This window comes from Mirounga leonina, unplaced genomic scaffold (genome assembly GCF_011800145.1).
Source record: "Mirounga leonina isolate KUSES-001 unplaced genomic scaffold, KU_Mleo_1.0 Mir_173, whole genome shotgun sequence".
Lineage (NCBI taxonomy): Eukaryota > Metazoa > Chordata > Mammalia > Carnivora > Phocidae > Mirounga > Mirounga leonina.
The window spans coordinates 66,966,183-66,987,439 of record NW_023270447.1 but is presented as its reverse complement, the minus strand read 5'-3'; the positions used below and the strand labels follow the sequence as shown (position 1 = coordinate 66,987,439).

Sequence of the window (21,257 nt, the reverse complement as noted above, 5' to 3'; positions counted from 1 at the left end):
GGGACAATGGGGGCAAACATATTGCTGATTCTCTACCCAGCCCCCACCCTGTCCTGTAGATATGGGCGGTGTAGGAAAATGAGCAGCCACCATCAGAGAGAGCTGAGGGGGAAGTGGTATTCTGGGGAATGGCTTCTACTCAGCCACAGCAGGAAGTGGAGGGAGGGCTTGCTGAACAGGCCAAGGCTTAGGGGACTTTACTGACTATAGAACTTTGGTTTGGGAGGGCTTAGAAGGGTCTTTGGGAAGGGGCCAGTGGGTGCTAGAGTGGGTTTGGGAAGGAGAATGTAGATGATCAGAGTGGTCAAGAATAACAGAGTGAGAGACAGGGGATTGAGGCATTGCAGTCCTGACTGAAACAAGGTAAATACATTTCATACGCAGGTTTCTGAGGCTATTTTTGGTACAGGAAACAAGCTATCATCCTTGCTCAGGGTACCAAATAGGACATGGGGGAAATTTGTTAGGAAGTGGGAGACTGAAAATCAGCCTCAACTCAGGCTGGAAGCCACCAGCACTGTTTAAACTATGGGAGGAATTTAGCCTGGAGTAGAGAAGAAGGGAGGTGGCTACTAGGTTTAACTCAAAGCTTGATCTCTAGTTGTTTTTTCTTATATTCTTAGCTGTAAACCTGTCTGTTCATTTAATGACTACTTCCTCCTCTTCAAACTTGCTGTCCCCTCTTACTATTTCCAGTTAATATCTGATTTAACAGAGAAGTATGGTGCTATGGAAAGAACTTCGAATGTAGTATCCGTCACTATAGAATCTAGTCACTCAATTAAAAGTCCCACTTCCATCGCCAGTCAGGGATGGAAGCAGCCAGAACTAGAATGCAGGATTTAGAACTCCAATTTTTCCATCCTTCACTGCGGTATCATATAACGCAGAGCCTGACTTCCTCAGCTTCCCTGAACTTTGGTTTCCTTAACAATATCTACCTTATAGTCACTGTGAAGATTAAATGACATGTGAAGCCCATAATACAATGCCTGGCCATGGTATGCCCCTAACATTTTTTATCATTACATGCAAAAATTACCTGGCTCTCTGGCTTTGATGCTCAAATGAATATCTCATTATACATGTTACAGGCTGAACATATGAAATTCATATACTGAAATCCTTACCCCACTATCTCAGAATGTGACTGTATTTGGAGATAGAGTCTTTAAAGGGGTAATTACGTTAAAACAAAGTCTGTAAATTGGGCCCTAATCCAGCATGATGGGTGTCCTTACAGGAAGAGGACATTTTGACACAGACATGTACAGAGGGAAGATCACGTGAAGACACAGTGGGAAGACGGCCATCTACAAGCAAAAAAGAGAGATCTCAGAAGAAACCCGTCCTTGGACTTGGACGTCCAGCCTCCAGAACTGCCAGAAAATTAATTTCTGTTGTTTAGGCCACTCAGTCTGTGGTACTTTGTGATGGCAGCCCTAGCAAACAAGACATACGCATTGTACCCTTTTAACTGGTGGGCAGAAGGCTCCCTCGTTTTGCTGACTAGAAACTGCTTCTTGGGCTGTAGTGCTGTGCTCTCCAACTCAAAAGTTCCCACTGGGCGGGCCATGCTGCCTTGGAGTGGCTGTTGCTCCCTTGGCTCTTGGCGGCTAAGAGGAAGTCATGTGAGAAAGCAAGACTTGCCCTTCTGAAGTGCTTGGTGACTTGCTGACCAGAGGTGGTTGTGGTGTGACTAGCAAGAGAATGCATCATGCATCATGGTCCATTCCCGGGGTGCTTTCAGGCTGCATGGGGAGGGAAAGGCAACTGGGTGTGCGATCTGGATGAAGCAATGGAGGAAAAGTGTTCCGTCTGTGGTGACCCTGGTGTCCTCTGTCCCAGGACAGGAGAGAAAGAGGAGACAGAGGAGAAAGAAGGGGTCTGAGGTGGGAGGAAGGAGGAGAGGTGCCTGATGTGAATCACAGGGCACTTTCCACCGCCAGAAGTGGTGAACTGTGTCTGTGGATCAGCGGGGTCTGGAATCCCGATCTTTTGCGGGGTACGGTTTGCCGGGAGGCTCTGGGACCACCGCACGAATCACCGCCCCGCCCGCCTTTTGCCGGGTCGACGGTCCTGGGCGGCTGGGCAGCGCGAACGGGCGCGCGCGCCCCCGACACGTCCTCGGGGCACTGCCCCCTCCGGGCGCGCGCGCGCCCCCGCCCCACCCCGTCCCGCCCCCCGCCGGGCTCCGTGCACCGGGCGCCCGGGGCCGCGCACGCCCCCTCCTCGAGCCGGGACCCTGGGTCGGGCGCGCCCCGCGCCTCCTCCCCGCCCGGCGGGCGCGCGCGCTGGCTCCCGCTCCCGCTCCCGCTGGCGGCGGCGGCGGCGGCGGCGGGGATTGTTTTTGTTGTCGCTGAGGCCGGAAGAGCCGCGGGAGCCGCGTCCCTGTCCCCGGGCCGGGCGCCGCCGCCGCCCCCTGCCCAGCGCCCGCGTCTCCGCGGCGCCCCCCCGCAGCGCCAATATTCCGGAGATCAAGCGTTACGCGGCGGCGGCGGCGGCGGCGGCGGGGCCCGGAGCGGGAGGCGCCGGGGACCGGGGCGAGGCGGCCCCCGCCGCCGCCATGGAGGCGCTGGGACCCGGTGAGGAGCGCGCTCGGGCCGGGCCCGGGACTGGTGGGCGGGCGCGTCGCTCCGGGTCTCCCCCATCGCTCTTGCTCACCTGGGTTCGGGCCGTCAGGCGTGGGGGAAGGGGATCCGTGCCCCATAGCACAGGGCGGAGGGAGCTGACCCGGGCCTTGGGCGGCGGAGACCGCGGTCCAGCCTGGAGAGACGAGGCAGGGCTCGGGGTCTAAGGGAGGCGGGCCCAGGGTGGTGACCCCCGTCCCCAGGTGGACGGGAGACCTAACCGAACCTCGGGGAGGTGGTCTGTGCTCCAGGGTTGAGGCAGGCCAGTTCGGGCCTCAGAAGGAATGATCTGTGCCAAGTGCTCAACTGAGGCCTGGCCTCTACTGGCCCGGGAAGGACACCCTCCTACTACCAGGGGTATGCTGGGCATGGGGCCACACCCGTGTTTTTCTTTGCACTGGTAGACGGTCCAGAGCCCTCAGATAAGGAAGAAGAACTTCCCCCAAATACTTCTCATGACCCCCCAGAGGCCAAGAGGCAAAGTACCCACCCTCTCAAAGGCCCTGAAGTCTCAGGAAATATGGTCCTATGCCTGTCAGTCTGTGCAACAGTCCGGGAGTGATCTGGGCTGTCGCCTTAGTGACAGGCAAGTGTCCAGTGAGCCCCTTCTAGCATGGGCTTTAATGGCCTGAGTGCTCATCTAACTGGGTTATCGTTGGTTGGGAGGATTAAATGAAGGTGAAAGTGCTTTGGAAACTGTAATTCCCCATCTTTTGGAATGACCTCTGTTTCTCTCTCCCAGTCGGCCCAAACTAGAGGAACCATTCCAGGTTGTAAGAAACGCTCTGCAGGCTGGGAACCTGGTGCTCCCTCCTCAAACCGCAACAGGTTTCTAATGCCTTCGCTAAGCAGGGTTTAGAGGCTGTGATAGAATTAACTTTATATCAAACCTTATCTACATAGTGGACTTAAGTTGTAGGGCATTTCATTTTTTTAGTGTGCAGAAAATTCAGTTTACCATTTGAGTTTGGAAACTTTGCCAGTTTGTTTACTTAGAACTTGTTTACAGAACTGAATGAGTAAAGCCCACTTTAATTTGCTGCTTAAAATATTTTTTAAAGGCCCCCATAATCAAATTTCATATGCCTTTTAAAAGTAAATTGGTTTCGTGACACTAATATTATTTGATAAACCTCAATCTGAGTATTACTCTGGGTTTCTTCAGCTATGTCCCCCAGCCAAAGGCATGATCATGTCTTTAGGAATGTAACAGACTTCTGTTCAAATCCAATCTAGTAATTTAATAGTTGTATAACCTTGGGCAAATTCCTTAATTCCTTTGAACTTTCATTTCCTCATCTATAAAATGAGGGTAATAATAATTATGTACTGCAAGATTGTTGTGAGAATGAAATGAGATAATGTATATGAGGAGTCTTATTGTGGAGACTAATGCTTTGTAGATATTCAACAAATGTTTCTTCTTCCCTCCCAGTTAGTAATTCATAATTGAAGCAACTGTTGCATTTATGAGCTGATGCTGGAAGAGACTATGTAACTAACTGTGTATACAAATTGAATTTCATGGAAAAGATCAACCTGGTAGTTAGGAACCTCCTAGGGACTTTTGGGGGGGGGGGGGGTGATTTTAGCTTTTGCCGATTTGAAGACAGCTCAGGATTGTAGAAAATTAATTCTCACTAAGCACAGTTTGAAGACACGAGTGGAAAAATCAAAATGTCACATAGATCTTTTCTGTTAACTAGAATATTTTCTTGTCTACTGTCTAGCAAACCCCTTTTCCGGTGTCACGGTACCTTGGAAACCCAATTAATAATAAGCCGCTTGCTGAGCATAGAACTGGAGCAAAGGGAGTTGATAGTCTTGTGGGATATTTTATCCAGGCTGTTTTAGAACTTAGAGAAGCATTATAGCCTTACTGAAACACACCACTCTAGTGCTTTGTGCCCTCCTCACTTGAATAATCACTGACATGTTCTTAGTCTTGCTGTGCTCTGTCCTCACCCCATTTTGGTTTCTGACAATAATAACTTAGAAATATAGTTAGTCAGATTACCATTTATTTTGGCTATATTAATGATAACTTTTATTTTTACAGTGCTTTATAGTTTGGAAGGTGCTTTCATAGCTCTTAGCTCATTTGATCTTCTGTGAGGTAGGCAAGGTAGCATTAGCCCCATTTTACAGATGAGTAAAGAGATTCAGAGAGCTGAAGTGACTTCAAGATCTCAAGGCTGAGTGGTGAAATGCAGATGAGTCTGGGTCATCTGAGCCCTAGTCTATTGCCCTCCTCTTCATTTAAGGCTGACTTCTTCCAATCGGTGTTGAGTAATATTTGTTTCCTTTTTGGAAGATGTAATTTTCTGACTTTGTCACCAACTTTTGGAGATATACCCATTATAAAGCCCAGGACCTTTGAGCACTGACTATAACATTTCATGCAAGTACAATCATAATAGCTAACATTTATTGAGCACTTACTATTATGAGGCACTGTGTTAAGCTTTTTGTATACATTATCTCATGGGATCTTCACAATTGCTTTATGAACTAGATGCTATTATTATCACACCTCCCATCTTTTATAGATGAGGAAACTGAGGCACACAGTGACTAAGAAACTGGCCCAAGGTCATGCAGTTAAGGAGTGGTAAAACCAGGATTGAAACCTACACAGTTTGGTTCTGCCTTAGCCACCCTGCTTTATTTCTTTAAGTAGTTTGCTGAATTCAAAGAAACCAGCTTTTGGAAAATTTTAGATTATATTTTTCTAAATAAATCTCCTAAACTTACTCAAAGAAGTGACCACTCACCTAACTTCTCTTTCATATTACCAAAGAACAGGCACACACTACTTACATTTCTCCATCAATCCCACTTCTTTAATTTCCTCTGCCTCTGTCCCTTTGGCATCAAGTCTTCAGAGAGGTATAGATACCTTAGGATTGTGAAGTATGTTGGGGAAGAAAAAGCACTGGGCTGGAAATTAGGAAACCTAAATTGTAGTCACAATTTAAAGTCAAGTCCTATGTCCTTGGGCAAGTCATTTGCTCCAAATTTCTGTTTCTGAATTTCTATCATAAAGCTGGATTTATGATACAATGATTGTTTAAATGTACTTTAGACTGTGCAGGGCTAACTTGTCCATATGATTTGATGGGGTTAACTCAGTACGCCAATCACCTTTGATATTATTTATTATTTACCTCTTACCTTGTTTTTAAATGTCTTACCACACCCAGAGTAGATCCCTTGTACACCAGAAGTGGAACTCAATTCCAAGCAGTCATATTTTTGGTATAAATTATGTGCTTTTGCTTAAGTGAAAAATAAGAGTCAATTCTTGGGTTTTAGGAATGACTGGGTTTCTGTTTGGTCTCTATCTGGGGCTGCTACAAAGATGACTGATACAGGCATACCTTGGGGATACTGTAGGTTCAGTTCCAGACCATCACAATAGAGTGAATATCACAATAAAGCAAGTCCAATGAATTTTTTGGTTTCTCAGTACATAGAAAAGTTATGTTTACTCGATACTGTAGTCTAAGTGTGCAATAGCATTAAGTCTAAAAAATGTGCATACCTTAATTTTTTTTTAAAGATTTTATTTATTTATTTGAGAGAGAGAGAGAGAGAGCACATGAGAGGGGGGAGGGTCAGAGGGAGAAGCAGACTCCCTGCTGAGCAGGGAGCCCAATGCGGGACTCGATCCTGGGACTCCAGGATCATGACCTGAGCCGAAGGCAGTCGCTTAACCAACTGAGCCACCCAGGCGCCCTGTACATACCTTAATTAAAAAATACTTCATTGCTGGGGCGCCTGGGTGGCTCAGTCGTTAAGCGTCTGCCTTCGGCTCAGGTCATGATCCCAGAGTTCTGGGATCGAGCCCCGCATCGGGCTCCCTGCTCCACGGGAAGCCTGCTTCTCCCTCTCCCATTCCCCCTGCTTGTGTTCCCTCTCTCGCTGTGTCTCTCTCTGTCAAATAAATAAATAAAATCTTTAAAAAAAAAAAAAACTTCATTGCTAAAAAGTGCTAACCATCATCTGAGCTTTCAGGGAGTCATCTTTTTGCTGGCGGGGGCTCTCACTTTGATGTTGTTGGCTGCTGACAGATCAGGGTGATGTTGCTTAAGTTTGAGGTGGCTGTGGCAACTTCTTAAAACGAGACGATAATGAAGTTTGCCACATCAATTGACTCTTCCTTTCATGAATGATTTCTCTGTAGTATGCAGTGATGTTTGATAGCATTTTACCCACAGTAGAACTTCTTTCAGAATTGGAGTCTATCCCCTCAAACCCTGTCACTGCTTTATCAACTGAGTTTGTATATTCTAGATCCTTTGTGCTCAGTTCAACAATCTTCACAGCATCTTCACCAGGAATAGATTCCATCTCCAGAAACTGCTTTCTTTGCTCATCCAAAGAAGCAACTCCTCATCCCTTAAAGTTTTATCATGAGATTGCAGCCATTCAGTCCCATCTTCAGGCTCCACTTCTAATTCCAGTTCTCTGGCTGTTTCCACCACACCTGCAGCTACTTCCTCCACTGAAGTCTTGAACCCCTCCCAGTCATCCAGGAGGGTGGGAATCAGCTTCTTCCAAACTCCTGTTTGTGTTGATATTTTGAGCACTTCCCCTGAATCTTGAATTTTCCTAATGGCATCTAGAACAGTGACTCCTTTCCAGAAGGTTTTCTCTTTACTCAGATCTATCAGAGGAATCACTCTCTCTGACAGCTATAGCTTTACAAAATGTGTTTCTCAAATAATAAGTCTTGAAAGTTGAAATTACTCCTTGGTTTATGGGCTGCAGGATGGATGTTGTGTTAGCAGGCATGAAAACACCACTAATCTCGTTGTACACCTCTGTCGGAGCCTGTGGGTGACCAGGTGCATTGTTCATGGACATTAATATTTTGGAAGGAAGCTTTTTTCCTGAGCAGTATGTCTCAACAGTGGGCTCAAAGTATTCAATAAACCATGTTATAAACAGATGTGCTGTCATCCAGGCTTTGTTATTTCATTTATAGAGCACAGGCAGAATAGATTTAGCATAATTCTTAAGGACCCTAGGATTTTCAGAATGAACATTGGCTTGAACTTAAAGTCACCAGCTGCATTAGCCATTAACAAGAATTGGTCCGTCCTTTGATGCTTTGAAGCCAGGCATTGACTTCTCTCCAGCTATGAAAGTCCTAGATGATCTCTTCTTCAGATATAAGGTTGTTTCAACCACATTGAAAATCTGTAGCCAGATTTTAATTATCTTTAATTATCTTTTTTTTTTTTTTAAGATTTTATTTATTTATTTGACAGAGAGAGACACAGCGAGAGAGGGAACACAAGCAGGGGGAGGGGGAGAGGGAGAAGCAGGCTCCCTGCAGAGCAGGGAGCCCGATGTGGGACTCAATCCCGGGACTCCAGGATCATGACCTGAGCCGAAGGCAGTCGCTTAACCGACTGAGCCACCCAGGCGCCCTATCTTTAATTATCTTAACTAGACCTCTTGGAGAACTTGCTGCAGCTTCTGTATCAGCACTTGCTGCTTTGCCTTGCACTTTTATGTCCTGGAGAGGGCTTCTTTCCTTAAACCTCATGAACCAACCTCTTCTAGCTTCAAACTTTTCTCTTTTTTTTCTTTCTTTCTTTTTTTTTTTTTTTTTTTGAGAGAGAGAGCGTGTGCGAGAGAACACAAGCAGGGGTGAGGGGCCAGGGAGAGAGGGATAGAAAGAATTTCAAGCAGGCTCCATGCTCAGTATGGAGCTCGATGGGGCAGGAGGTGGGAAGGTTCCAATCTCAGGACCCTGAGATCATGACCTGAACTGAAATCAAGAGTCAGAGGCCCAACCGACTGAGCCACCCAGGTACCCCTAGCTTCAAACTTTTCTTCTGCAGCTTCCTCACCTCTCTCAGCCTTCATAGAATTGAAGAGAATGAGGTCTTGCTCTGGGTTAGGCTTTGACTTAAGGGAATTTTATGACTCATTTGATCTCTCCAGACCACGAAGACTTTCTCCATATCAGCAATATGGTTGTTTTGCTTTCTTCTCATTTGTGTGTTGGCTATAAAGCATTCCTAACTTCCTTCAAGAACTCTTCCATTGCATTCACAACTTGGCTGACTCTTTGGCCCAAGAGGCCTACTTTCCACCTGTCTTGGCTTTTGACATGCCTTCCTCATTAAGCTTAATCATTGCTAGCTTTCGATTGAAAGTGAGACACATGTGACTTCCTTTCACTTGAACACTTAAAGGTAGGGTTATTAACTGGCCTAATTTCAGTGTTGTAGTGTCTCAGGGAATAGGGATGCTCAAGGAGAGGAAGAGAGACAGGGGACTGGCCAGCCGGTGGGGCAGTCAGAACGCACAACATTTATGGATTAAGTTTGTTGTCTCATATGGCTGCAGTTCATGGCACCCCAAAACAATTACAATAGCAACTCAAAGATCACAAATATAATAATAATGAAAATGTTTCAGATATCGTGAGAGTTACCTAAAGGTGACACAGAGACGTGAAATGAGCAAATGCTGTTTGAAAAATAACACCAATTGCTCAATGCAGGGTTGCCACAAACCTTCAATTTGTAAAAAATGCAATATCTGCAAAGCACAATAAAGCAAAATGCAATTAAATGAGATATGCCTGTATTGTTCAGTTCAACATTTATTGAATTCCTACAATGTGCTAGTCCTTGAATGAGGTATTGAGGAGATAACAGTGAAATGGAGGTCCATTTCTTCTAAGAATTTACAGTCTACTGGATGAGACAATAACTAAATATTGTTTCTATGTGCTTGTGCTAAGTGCTCCCTTATGCAGAGGGTCTTGGGTACACCAAGGATGCATCTTCCAGTCTGGGAGATTCCAGAAAGGAAGTCACACCTAACCTGAGTTTTGAAGGATGAGTAGAATTTAGGGAAAGATTAAACAATGAATTTAATATGTGAGATTTTCAATAACTTTAAGAATTAGTATATGGAGATCTGTCAACACACGTCTCATTAAAGTGTTTGCTTTGATTTTCCTAAGTGATGTTGGACTAGAATAGCTTCTTGCCTCAAAGTTTTCTCTCCTTAGTGAATTGTCTTTGTTCTTGGCAAAATGCTGTAGCAATAAGAACCTGTTGTAACTTTCCACTGTAATCACAGCCCACTTTACTCAACACCTATTCATAGCAGAAAAGATGTTTATTTTTTAGGCCAGTGTCTACTTGACATTATCATCAGAAGGAAGTAAGGTTTTCTAGAGTCAAATATTTCCCAGTCTGTGTTTCCTCAATCCTTATCTCCTGAATATTGGTAGATATTTGATTCTAAAAAGAGAGAGTTTAGGGGAAAAAATAAGTTGGGTTAAATGATTAGTTAAATAGATTTATTTATTATGAAACTCATTAGAGAATTTAATACAATAATGTACATTGGAATTTTGAGAAGGGGAGAGAATTCGCAGTTTCTTTAGCTTATTGATCCTTCCTTTTGTGGAATATTTTATGAACCATCAGTGGAGTAATTTGGAATGACTGCTCTGTCTAGACCAGGGTTTCTCACCCTCAACACTATTGATATTTTGGATAGATACTTCTTTGTTGTGGGGGGCTGTCCTGTGTACTGTAGGATGTTTAGATGTATCCCTAGCCCCTAACCACTATATGTCAATAGCACCCTCTGAGTGGTGACAACCAAAATTATCTCCAGACATTTGTCAGATCCTGGGGAACAATATCTCCCCCAGGTTGAGAACCACTGGTCTAGACTGTAAGTTCTTTTAAGGCAGAAGCTCTTTTTCCTGAATCTATAGAGCAGGTTAGACATGTAATAAGTGAATAAATGTTGAATAAGTAAACAAGACATTATGATCAAGAAATGTCACATTGGGGACGCCTGGGTGGCTCAGTTGTTAAGCGTCTGCCTTCGGCTCAGGTCATGATCCCAGGGTCCTGGGATCGAGCCCCGCATCGGGATCCCTGCTCCGCGGGGAGTCTGCTTCTCCCTCTCCCACTCCCCTTGCTTGTGTTCCCTCTCTCACTGTGTCTCTCTCTGTCAAATAAATAAAATCTTAAAAAAAAAAAAGCCCACAGAAATGTCACATTGTCCAGATTCTACAAACATTAGGTTATAAACAATAAAGTCTAGCATTATTGGTATTGTTTCACTATCTAAATTAGCAAGTAAATTAATAAATGTAGCTGCTGTTAATCTCCTCCTGTCTGTACAAATTTTAATAATGTAGGCTAGTTTGTGAAGGATTAATGGATCTTCTCCAGCCTGAGCATGGTGATAGTCCCTAGAGCTTAGAGATGGTTTTATTTTTTATTTTATTTATTTATTTATTTTAAGATTTTTATTTATTTATTTGACAGAGAGAGACACAGTGAGAGAGGGAACACAAGCGAGGGGAGTGGGAGAGGGAGAAGCAGGCTTCCCGTGGAGCAGAGAGCCCGATGCGGGGCTCGATCCCAGGACCCTGGGACCATGACCTGAGCCAAAGGCAGATGCCTAACCGACTGAGCCACCCAGGCACCCCGAGATGGTTTTATTTTAAAATGCATATAATTTTGGGGTGCCTGGCTGGCTCCATCAGTGTAGCATGAAACTTTTTTTTTTTTTAAGATTTTATTTATTTATTTATTTGAGAGAGAGAGAATGAGAGACAGAGAGCATGAGAGGCAGGAGGGTCAGAGGGAGAAGCAGACTCCCTGCCGAGCAGGGAGCCCGATGCGGGACTCGATCCTGGGACTCCAGGATCATGACCTGGGCCGAAGGCAGTCGCTTAACCAACTGAGCCACCCAGGCGCCCGTAGCATGAGACTCTTGATCTCAGGGTTGTAAGTTTGAGCCCCACATTGGGTGTAGAGATTACTTAAAAATAAAATCTTTTTTAAAAATGCATATAAATTTGTAAGCCTAGCTTTAGATCTACTGATGCTCATAAGAGGTTTTCTACAGTAGCTTATATCTGAGAGGATTTCATCATACTGTCTATATAATTTTAATGTCCCCCAGATTCAAAATGATAGCCACATGGCAAAATATTTAGAAATCTAGAAAACCTTAGGTTAAAAGATATCACAAACTCTTTATATCAGAATATGTTCAGTGAATAATAAGATCTCAATAATTATATCTGTTGTTGTTATCATCATCATGATCATGAAAGGAATATTATCCTTTATGACCAAAGAGTACATCAGAAGTCTTTCAATCTCTTCAGGACCTCCAACCAGCCTGTTTCAGCCACCTCGTCGTCCTGGCCTTGGAACTGTTGGAAAACCAATTCGACTGTTAGCCAATCATTTTCAGGTTCAGATTCCTAAAATAGATGTGTATCACTATGATGTGGATATTAAACCAGAAAAGCGGCCTCGGAGAGTCAACAGGTAAGGATTAGAAAAAGTAGACTTCTATATATTTAAATGCATATAACTTATTTATTATGTACCATACTGTTCTCTAAATTCTTTCAACGTGTAGGCTTTGTTTTCTCTCTAAGATGGTAAGTTTCTTGATGGCAGCTTTGTTGTCTCATACTTGGTTATCCTCCACAGATTCTAGCAGAGTGCTGGATACGTCATTGTTCAATAAGTAGATACTTATCAAATGAAGAATAAAGTCACTCTTATTGTCCAATGGTAGCAGAAATTTAAATAATAAAATAAATAAGTAAAAATAAGTGAAGTGTTAGTATCTGTGGGAAATTAGAACTATCTGAAAATTCAGGGGCATCTGGCTGGCTCAGTTCGTAGAGCATGTAACTCTTGATCTCGTTGTTGTGAGTTTGAGCCCCATGTTGGATGTAGAGATTACTTAAAAATAAAATTTAGGAAAAAATTATCTGTAAGTTCAAATTTTATTATTAAGTATTGGTATTGGACATGAGAAAAATATAAGTATAAAGGCAGAAAAATCATCTTGGAATATTGAAAAAAGTAAGCTCAGAGAGAAGCTCTGTTTAATTCTAACATTATCCAAGAGGGGTCTAGATGAGATGATTTAAGCCTTGTGGTCTGTGTGGCAGGAATTTACCAAGTGTGAAGACATAGTCCTGTAGTAGATATTTTTACAATGCTAAGAACACCTACTTACCTTTTCTCTGTTTTCATGCCATGATAGTTAAGCAGTCCTTAATATTAAGATTCTTGCTTTTCTTTCTTTTTTTAATGAGAGCAGTTATTTTTTAAAGATTTTATTTATTTATTTGACAGAGAGATAGAGAGCACAAGTAGGCAGAACATCAGGGAGAGGGAGAGGGAGAAGCAGGCTCTCCACTGAGCAGGGAGCCCGACCTTAGGCTTGATCCCAGGACCCTGGGATCATGACCTGAGCCAAAGGCAGCCACTTAACTGACTGAGCCACCCAGGCGCCCCAGATTCTTGTTTTTCTTAGAATGCCTGTGCTGTCAAGTACAATATTTTATGCTGCCTGATTTTTGTTTCTCATTATAGATCAATAATACGGCTTTCTGATACAGTTTAATCTCATGCAAACCCATGATTGCTTGGCTATTGTATAACTGAGATCAATTGTAATAGAAATGGTGTTAATGGTTAACATTAATCCATTCAATGAATATTTTATTGAGTGCTTCCTATGTACCAGGTATTGTTCTATGCCCTGAGAATACAACATGAACAAAAAAGGCAAAAGTTTCTACCCTTGAGGAGCTTATATTCTAATAGGGGAGAAGACCAAAAATAAATGAATAAGCAAACAAAACATATTACATGTTAGTTGGTGATAAGTGCTATGAAGAAAAATAAATAAGGGAAAGAAGATAGAGAATGGGGGTGAGGGGAGCCACTGAGATATTTTTAATAATTTTTGGAGGTAGTGTCAGCAAGATGTGTTGATGGATGGAACATGAGGTATGAAGGAAGAAATGAGTCATGATCGATCCCAGGGTTTTTGTCCTATGCAAATAGAAAAATGGAGTTGCCATTTATTGGGATGGGGAAAACTATGGGAGAAATCAACAGGGCTGGCAGATCAGGAGATCTGTTTTGGACACATTAGGACTGAGAGGTCTATTAGACATCCTAGTAGAGATGTTGAGTGGGGGGGGGAGTTGAACAGATGAGGTTGGATTCAGGGGAGTGGTCCACGCTAGAGACAAACATTTGAGAGTCATCACCATATTGGTGGGAAAACCATGAGCTGGGTAAGATTATATGGGAAGTGAATGTGGTTAGAGAAAAGAAGACTCCAGGACTGAGTCCTGGGGTACCCCAATATTTTAAAATTGGGGAGGTGAGGATTATTAGGAGGAGACTGGCATGGAGAGGCCACTGGGATAGGCAAAAACCAGGACTGAGCGAGGAGGCAAGGGAAGATGTGTTAAGTTGGAAGAATTTATCATTTAATGTTCAAAGAGCACTGAATTTAGGATTGTGAAGCCCTCTGGGGACCTTGGTAAGAGTAGTTTTGATGCAGGGAAGGTGGAGAAGGTTTAAGAGAGATAGGAGAAGAGCAATCAGAGACAACTCCTTTAAGGGATTTTGACACAAAGGGGAACAGAGAAGTGGGAGGTTCAAATGAAGAGGAAGTCGGGTCAGGGAAGTTTAATTTTTTTGAAGATGAGAGAAACTATAGCATATCTGTATGCTGAAGGAAATAATCTAATAAAGAGGAAAAATTTGATAATCCAGGAAAAAGGAAAATTCTTGGAGTCATATCCGTGAACACACCAGAGTAAGTAGGCTTGTTGTGTGACAAGCACTGTTCTAAATATTCTGTGTGTATTTATTCACTTAATACAACAAACTTTTGTGGTAGGTATTATGATTATTATAATTTTACAAATGAAAAGAAACAGATAGTGGAAGATTCAGTAACTTGTCCAAGCTCTGCCACTTACTCACTGTGTGACCAAGGGCAGATCACTTGCCTATTCTGAATTTTTTTTCTTCTTTTTACTATGGAAACAGTAGTCATCAGCCTATTTGTCTCACAAAGATTAAGTGAGAATAGATGTGAAAATATCTCTTCACTATAAAACTATGTATGGTTATAATTTAAGAATATAAGATGAGAAATTATCCTTCCAATATGAAAATGTATTATTCTTAAGATAGTTTTTTTTTTTAATTGGTAACATATGATACTACACTTTTCCATCAATTTTTTCAGTTGTGTGATTTGGTTTATAAATGTGTATCTTTTCCATAGATTTTATTTGCAGAATATTAATGCCTTAGCTAGTTGTGATATATTTTGGCTTTTAAGATATAGTTCCTGCATGTAGCACTCACTAAACATTGGTAAGATACAGTTTTCTATTAACTCTAGCATTCCAAAATCTCACAGACTCAGATCTGTGCATCTTAAACCATATACTCTAGTTATCCTGCAACTGCCTTTACTTCAGAGCCTGTATACGGTGTAGTCTGGCATATAGACAAGAACACTTAGGTAAAACTATGCATGCTTGATGGAGGGAAAGGGCTTTCATTCCAAAGAAGAAACTACATTGGTAATCTTTATGGAATGACAATATTTTACATTTCCTTCTCTACACTGCTCAGGAGCACTTCGGAATAAAACAAGACAGTATGAAAAATAATAAATGACCAGCATTAGGCAAGGGGGTTGACTTATTCCTTTGTGTATGATGCAGCTTGGATTTATTGGCCCTCACATTTCTGAATTTCTGCCTGCTCTCTTTTCTGAAACCATGATACTTGAATGAGGATGTTTATTTGCTAACAAATTTATCATGGTTCAATTATGAATATTCATGCCAAACTTAGATACCTAAAATAGGTTATTCTGGTAAGGCTATATTTGTCATGGGAGAAGACCATGAAAGGCAAGAGTTTGAGAGGATGCCGTTAAGTGTTATGCTCTCTTTTTATTCCCTGCTTTTCTTGTCATCTCGTAGCTGCTTTTGTTCTCTCGTTGCTACCTTTCTTTAGTTGACTGTTGTTAACTATTTTTTTAATTACTGAAGTCAATTATAACTATAACTCTTACTTTTTCCAAGTAGTTTTGAACTCAATTTAGGTGATTAAGGTATGGTGATAGTTTTCTTACTGCTCACCATTTCTCAAAGCTAACTGCCACTCTCTCTGTTAAGAGAGGTAGTAGATACAATGGTGCGGCACTTCAAGATGCAAATATTTGGTGACCGGCAGCCTGGCTATGATGGCAAAAGAAACATGTACACAGCACATCCACTGCCAATTGGACGGGATAGGGTAAGTGTTAACAGCCAGAAGTGCGTATTAGACTTAGGTCACTTACATAGGACAGAAATGTTTCCCCTTCCAATAGCAACTTGATTCTTAGAGTTGTTTCACATAGCGATGATAGATTTGTTACTGTGTCCATATTCTCTTGTCCTGTAGTTAATCAACAATTGAAGATGAGATTAGCATTAGAATTTAGGTTGATTGTGATTATTAGAATTAGATTAGTTTGATTACATATATTCTGGTTTTCACATTGCTAATGTACTTGCTATGTGAATCTGAAAAATGGAGTTTTTATAGATTATAGAAAATTATCTAACACCCACTTGGGGAAATATTCATAATACCACAATAACTTTTTCTTTTACAAGTTTAGTTTTTAAATTAGAAAAGCAATATGTAAACATATACTCCTTATAAACTTACTTAGACATCTAGAAATACTGTGATTTCCTGCCTCCCTACCTGCCTGCATCCCCCAATCCCATTTTCCTTTTTAGAGGAAACTACTCTAATAGTTTGGTATGTATCCTTTCGGATATTTTTATGTGCATTAGCTATTTATGCATACGCCTATGTATATTCTTACTTGTTTGCACATCATTCTAGGATTTGCTTTTTCATTTAACAATATGTCTGGGAGATCTTTCCATTTCTGTACATTTACATATAACTTATTATTTACTTAATTCAAATTCTTTTTTATTGTGGTAAAGTATGCATAACATAAAATTTACTATTTTAACCATTTTTAAGTGTACAGTTCAGTGGCATTTAGTGTATTCACGTTGTTGTGCAATCATAATCACTATCGATCTCCAAAATTTTTTTATCATCCCAAACTGAAAGTACATACCCACTAAGCATTAAGTTCTCCCATCCCCTTCCCCCAGTTCCTGGTATCCACTATTCTACCTTAGGTCTTGGGGAACCTGGGTGGCTCAGTTTGTTAAGCATCTGACTCTTGATTTCAGCTCAGGTCATGATCTCAGGGTTGTGAGATCAAGCCCTGTGTTGAGCTCCGTACTGTGCGTGGGGCCTGGTTAAGATTCTCTCTCTCTCTCGCTCTTCTTCTGCCCCTCCCTCTTTCTGTCCCTATGAATTTGACTATTCTAAGTACTTCATATAAGTGGAATCATATAATATTTGTCCCTTTGTGTCTGGCTTATTTCACTTAGCATAATGTTTTCAAGGTTCATTCATGTTGAAACATAGACTTTTATTTTCAAACTATTACATAATAGTTAATATTATATTATTCCCTCTTGATGGACACTTAGGTTGTTTCCAATGTTTTACAATTACAGAAAGTCTTAAAAATAAATATGCTTATGCATATACTATGTTGAATATTCCTGGGATCTTTCTTTCATACTCTGTAAATATATATGTGTAACTATGATTTTTTTTTTCCTAAGGTTGATATGGAAGTGACCCTTCCAGGTGAGGGTAAAGACCAAACCTTCAAAGTGTCTGTTCAGTGGGTATCAGTTGTGAGCCTTCAGTTGCTTTTAGAAGCTTTGGCTGGGCACTTGAATGAAGTCCCAGATGACTCCGTACAAGCACTTGATGTAATCACAAGACATCTTCCCTCCATGAGGTTAGTACCTTCGTTTGAGTTCGTTCCCACAAATGTCAGATTTTTTCGGTAGGTCGCACTAGAGCCATTGAAAAGTTTCCACGTAAGTCACAGTGTAAACTTGGTTTCAAGTTTGTTTATAAAGTTGAGAATAAAATGAAAGACCTTTTGAGTTTTTGATGGTGAAACATGCAAACTCATTTCTTCAGGTACACTCCGGTGGGTCGTTCTTTTTTCTCACCTCCTGAAGGTTACTACCACCCTCTGGGAGGGGGCAGAGAGGTTTGGTTTGGCTTTCATCAGTCTGTGAGACCTGCGATGTGGAATATGATGCTCAATATTGACGGTACGCTAGAATTCTCCTTTTACTCTTTACTCTTTTGGCTAGTTTTTTTTAGTGCCTCCCCTTTCTCTGAACTGAAGCTAAGTATCCGTCCTCTCTGTTTGTTAGTCTCTGCAACTGCTTTCTACCGGGCTCAGCCTATCATTGAGTTCATGTGTGAGGTTTTAGACATTCAGAACATCAATGAACAGACCAAACCGCTAACAGATTCCCAGCGTGTCAAGTTTACCAAAGAAATCAGAGGTAGGTATTTGCATTACCGTAGTCTCAGCAAGGCAGCTCAACGTAGTGCAAGGAGCAGGGTCTTGGAGTCAGACACACCTGGGCTTCCATCCCATCCCAGCCAGGTCTATCAGTGGGACCTTGGGCTAGTTACTTACTCATCATAAGTCCTAATTTGTTCATCTCTAAGGTAAAGAAAATAATGTGTATCTTTAAGTTTGTTGTGAGAATTAAATGCAATTAGATGTATAAAGCTTCTTGTCCCATAGCTGGCACCCCTCAGGCATGCTTACCCTTTACCCACTTAAAAACTTCCATTTTAGGGGCGCTTGGGTGGCTCAGATGGTTAAGCATCTGCCTTCGGCTCAGGTCATGATCCCAGGGTCCTGGGATCAAGCCCCGCATCGGGCTCCCTGCTTGGCGGGGAGCCTGCGTCTCCCTCTCCCTCTACTGTTCCCCCTGCTTGTGCTCTCTCACTCTATCAAATAAATAAATAAAATCTTTTTTTTTAAAGATTTTATTTATTTATTTGTGTGAGAGAGAATGAGAGAGAGCACATGAGAGGGGGGAGGGTCAGAGGGAGAAGCAGACTCCCTGCCGAGCAGGGAGCCCGATGCGGGACTCGATCCAGGGACTCCGGGATCATGACCTGAGCCGAAGGCAGTCGCTTAACCAACTGAGCCACCCAGGCACCCAATAAATAAAATCCTTAAAAAAAAAAAAGAAATAAATTTAAAAACTTTCATTTTATTTTATTTATGTATTTTATTATTATTTTTTAAAACTTACCTTTTAATAAAGTAACACAAGTTTATTCTCCTTTGGAATTTCTTTTCTTCTTGTTATTAGCTGTCTTCTCTCACTACAACACAAGCTTCATTAGGGCTATCTCTAGACCCAATAATAAATACCAGAATTGTTGGGGTTTAGTAGATATTTATTGAACAAATTAATAAATTTATGTAGGTGCACATTTTAAGTCATCTGGGTTCTAAGTTTTTCTTCTTAGCTGAGACTTTTTGCCTATACATGATGAACTTGTTCTCATATCCTTGCAACCTTAGTCCTGTACAATGCTGAAGTTCTGAAGACATTTGAACCTGTTTTTGTCACTATGATTTTAATTAATACCTGATGTTTTGACTTTTTTTTTTTTTAACTTCAGGTCTTAAAGTTGAGGTGACCCACTGTGGACAGATGAAACGAAAATATCGAGTTTGTAATGTGACTAGACGGCCAGCCAGTCATCAAACGTATGTTAACCACGTTGAAAATGATACTGTTACATTTTTGGTAACAGAAGAAGCTGCTATGATTTGAGAAAATGGTATCCCGTATTGCAAGTTTCAAAATCACTGAGATCATCCGTTAAAAGCCCCAGAGCTTTAAAAAATGTTTTAAAAATTTTTGATAGAGACATTTAAAAAACATATTTCTTGCCTTTGATTCATTTCACCTCTTAAACAAAGGATGCCAAACACAGATCAACTTTTATATAAAAATGCAGAGTCATCATTTATTATACTGTTATAATTCTCAATGCATGTCCCAAAGGATCTGTTAAGTCCTATAAGTCATATAAGGCTGTCATGAGAAGATACTGCTTTGTGTTTTGTTTGGCTTTTTCTCTTTTTTGTAGCTGGCTGCCACTTCTTCCAGCTATCAGTATGTACGGCATGTCTCTAGCAGCTACTCATTTCCATTTTCCAATCTTATTTTTCTAATCACCCAACTTCTAATCCACTGAGAACTCCGCAAAATGAGAAAATATATATGAAAGTATATATTTACTATATATGTAAGTTTTGTTCTTGTAATCAAGATTAAACTGATGTCTGACATAAATAAATATTGGCTCCTCCAAGTAAAGAGCATGAACTTAAATATATAAACTTTACATTATTTTGGTTAGTCAGAAGCCTTTTGTTTGTTTATATTCTAGTCTGACTTTGTTTTAGTTCCACGGTTCTCAATTTTTAAACTTTAGTGTACATCAAAATCATCGGGAAGGCTTTGTTCTAGATAGTAGAAGTTTTTGGGTGACCTCTGGATAAATGTGGTATAGTAATTCAGTATGATTTGAATAAATTCTTCAGTATGAACCCATATGCACCTGATGTAAATTTCTTAAGAGCTATAAAGTGATATTCCATGTATTCTTCATATTATACTATTGACTTCATTCTCTAGGAGGAAAAACATTACTGAAACCTTATGAAATCACTATTGAGAAGTGTAGCTTTTGTTTCAAGAACTGTATCTTTTTCATTAATTACTTCACATAACCCTAGAAAAATAATTATACTTATAGATTTGTATAATCTTTGCATGAAAATTAAAAGCACGTAGATTTAAATATCACATAGATGATCCTTGCTGCATTGTTATTTTGTGGGGCTGTAACAGTTAAGAAAGCAGGTTAAAGTTATTATTGTACCAAGTATTTAAGATAATTTGCCCACTGAAAGAACCAAAGAAAGAGAATCTCTTAAATCTTGTTCTCCAGTTTATATCAAATATCCTGGCACAGTCTCAGTTTCATGTGTTTGGTCTTGTTGCCTCTAAATCCACATATATTTGTCCTGGTTTGGGGATCTGGAAATGTGGCCCCAATAACTATGTTACACTCATTTTAACAAAAAGTTCCCTTAAGCAAATAAAACTCCTCTGTGGATGATCCCAAGTCCTTATTTGATTTTAATAATTTATAGGAAGCCAGCTAGAGATTATATATGTATCTGTAGGTGTAGATTATATATGTATCTAGTGAGTTTGTGTTTTCCCGTTCTGCAGCTTCTTCTCGTTTTAACTTCTTTTTAAGTTTTAATTTAATATTTTTCTCATCCCAGCTTCAACAAACATGGAAAATTCCAAGAGTCGCTTTTCTCATTAAATACTAAAATGACTTAAGTGAAACTGGTCAAATAAAGATTGACCTTTGTTTTTTAAGTGACTGATCAAGGTAGAAAATGTTAGGCTTTTGTTTGTTTGCTTGTTTAAGAAAAAAAGAACTTGAAGACATTTCTAAAAAGGTATTCTCTCCCTTAGTTTTCCTTTACAGCTAGAAAATGGTCAAGCTATGGAATGTACAGTAGCTCAGTATTTTAAGCAGAAGTATAGTCTGCAGTTGAAATACCCCCATCTTCCCTGTCTCCAAGTGGGACAAGAACAAAAACATACGTATTTGCCCCTTGAGGTAAGCTAAACTGAATCTTCTTTTGCCGAATCTGCCAATCTCTTGAATGAGTTAAAAAAAAAAAATCATGTTCTAAACTAGTAGTAGAATTTAGTATTAATTTCTAAATTATTTTGGGCAGGGGCACCTGGGTGGCTCAGTC

At 41.0% G+C, this 21,257-nt stretch overlaps 1 protein-coding gene across 7 annotated transcripts in view; it reads left to right on the top strand.

The window, feature by feature from the left end:
* The first annotated feature begins 2,480 nt into the window (after positions 1-2,480).
* Positions 2,481-21,257, top strand: part of LOC118019697 (protein argonaute-4) — a 38,530-nt gene continuing 19,753 nt past the window's right edge. For 4 of the 7 annotated variants that reach the window (XR_004681721.1, XM_035019118.1, XM_035019115.1 and 1 more), the window contains exons 1-6: positions 11,414-11,968; positions 15,661-15,781; positions 17,194-17,375; positions 17,564-17,940; positions 19,085-19,172; positions 20,968-21,115. Coding sequence is in view for 6 of the 7 variants with exons in the window: in XM_035019118.1 (XP_034875009.1) it covers positions 11,736-11,968; positions 15,661-15,781; positions 17,194-17,375; positions 17,564-17,940; positions 19,085-19,172; positions 20,968-21,115 (1,149 nt within the window). In the remaining variant the exon portion in view is untranslated. Of the gene's footprint in view, positions 2,586-11,413; positions 11,969-15,660; positions 15,782-17,193; positions 17,376-17,563; positions 17,941-19,084; positions 19,173-20,967; positions 21,116-21,257 lie in introns of those variants that run through there. The other 3 variants (XM_035019120.1, XM_035019116.1, XM_035019117.1) reach the window with 3 other exon arrangements.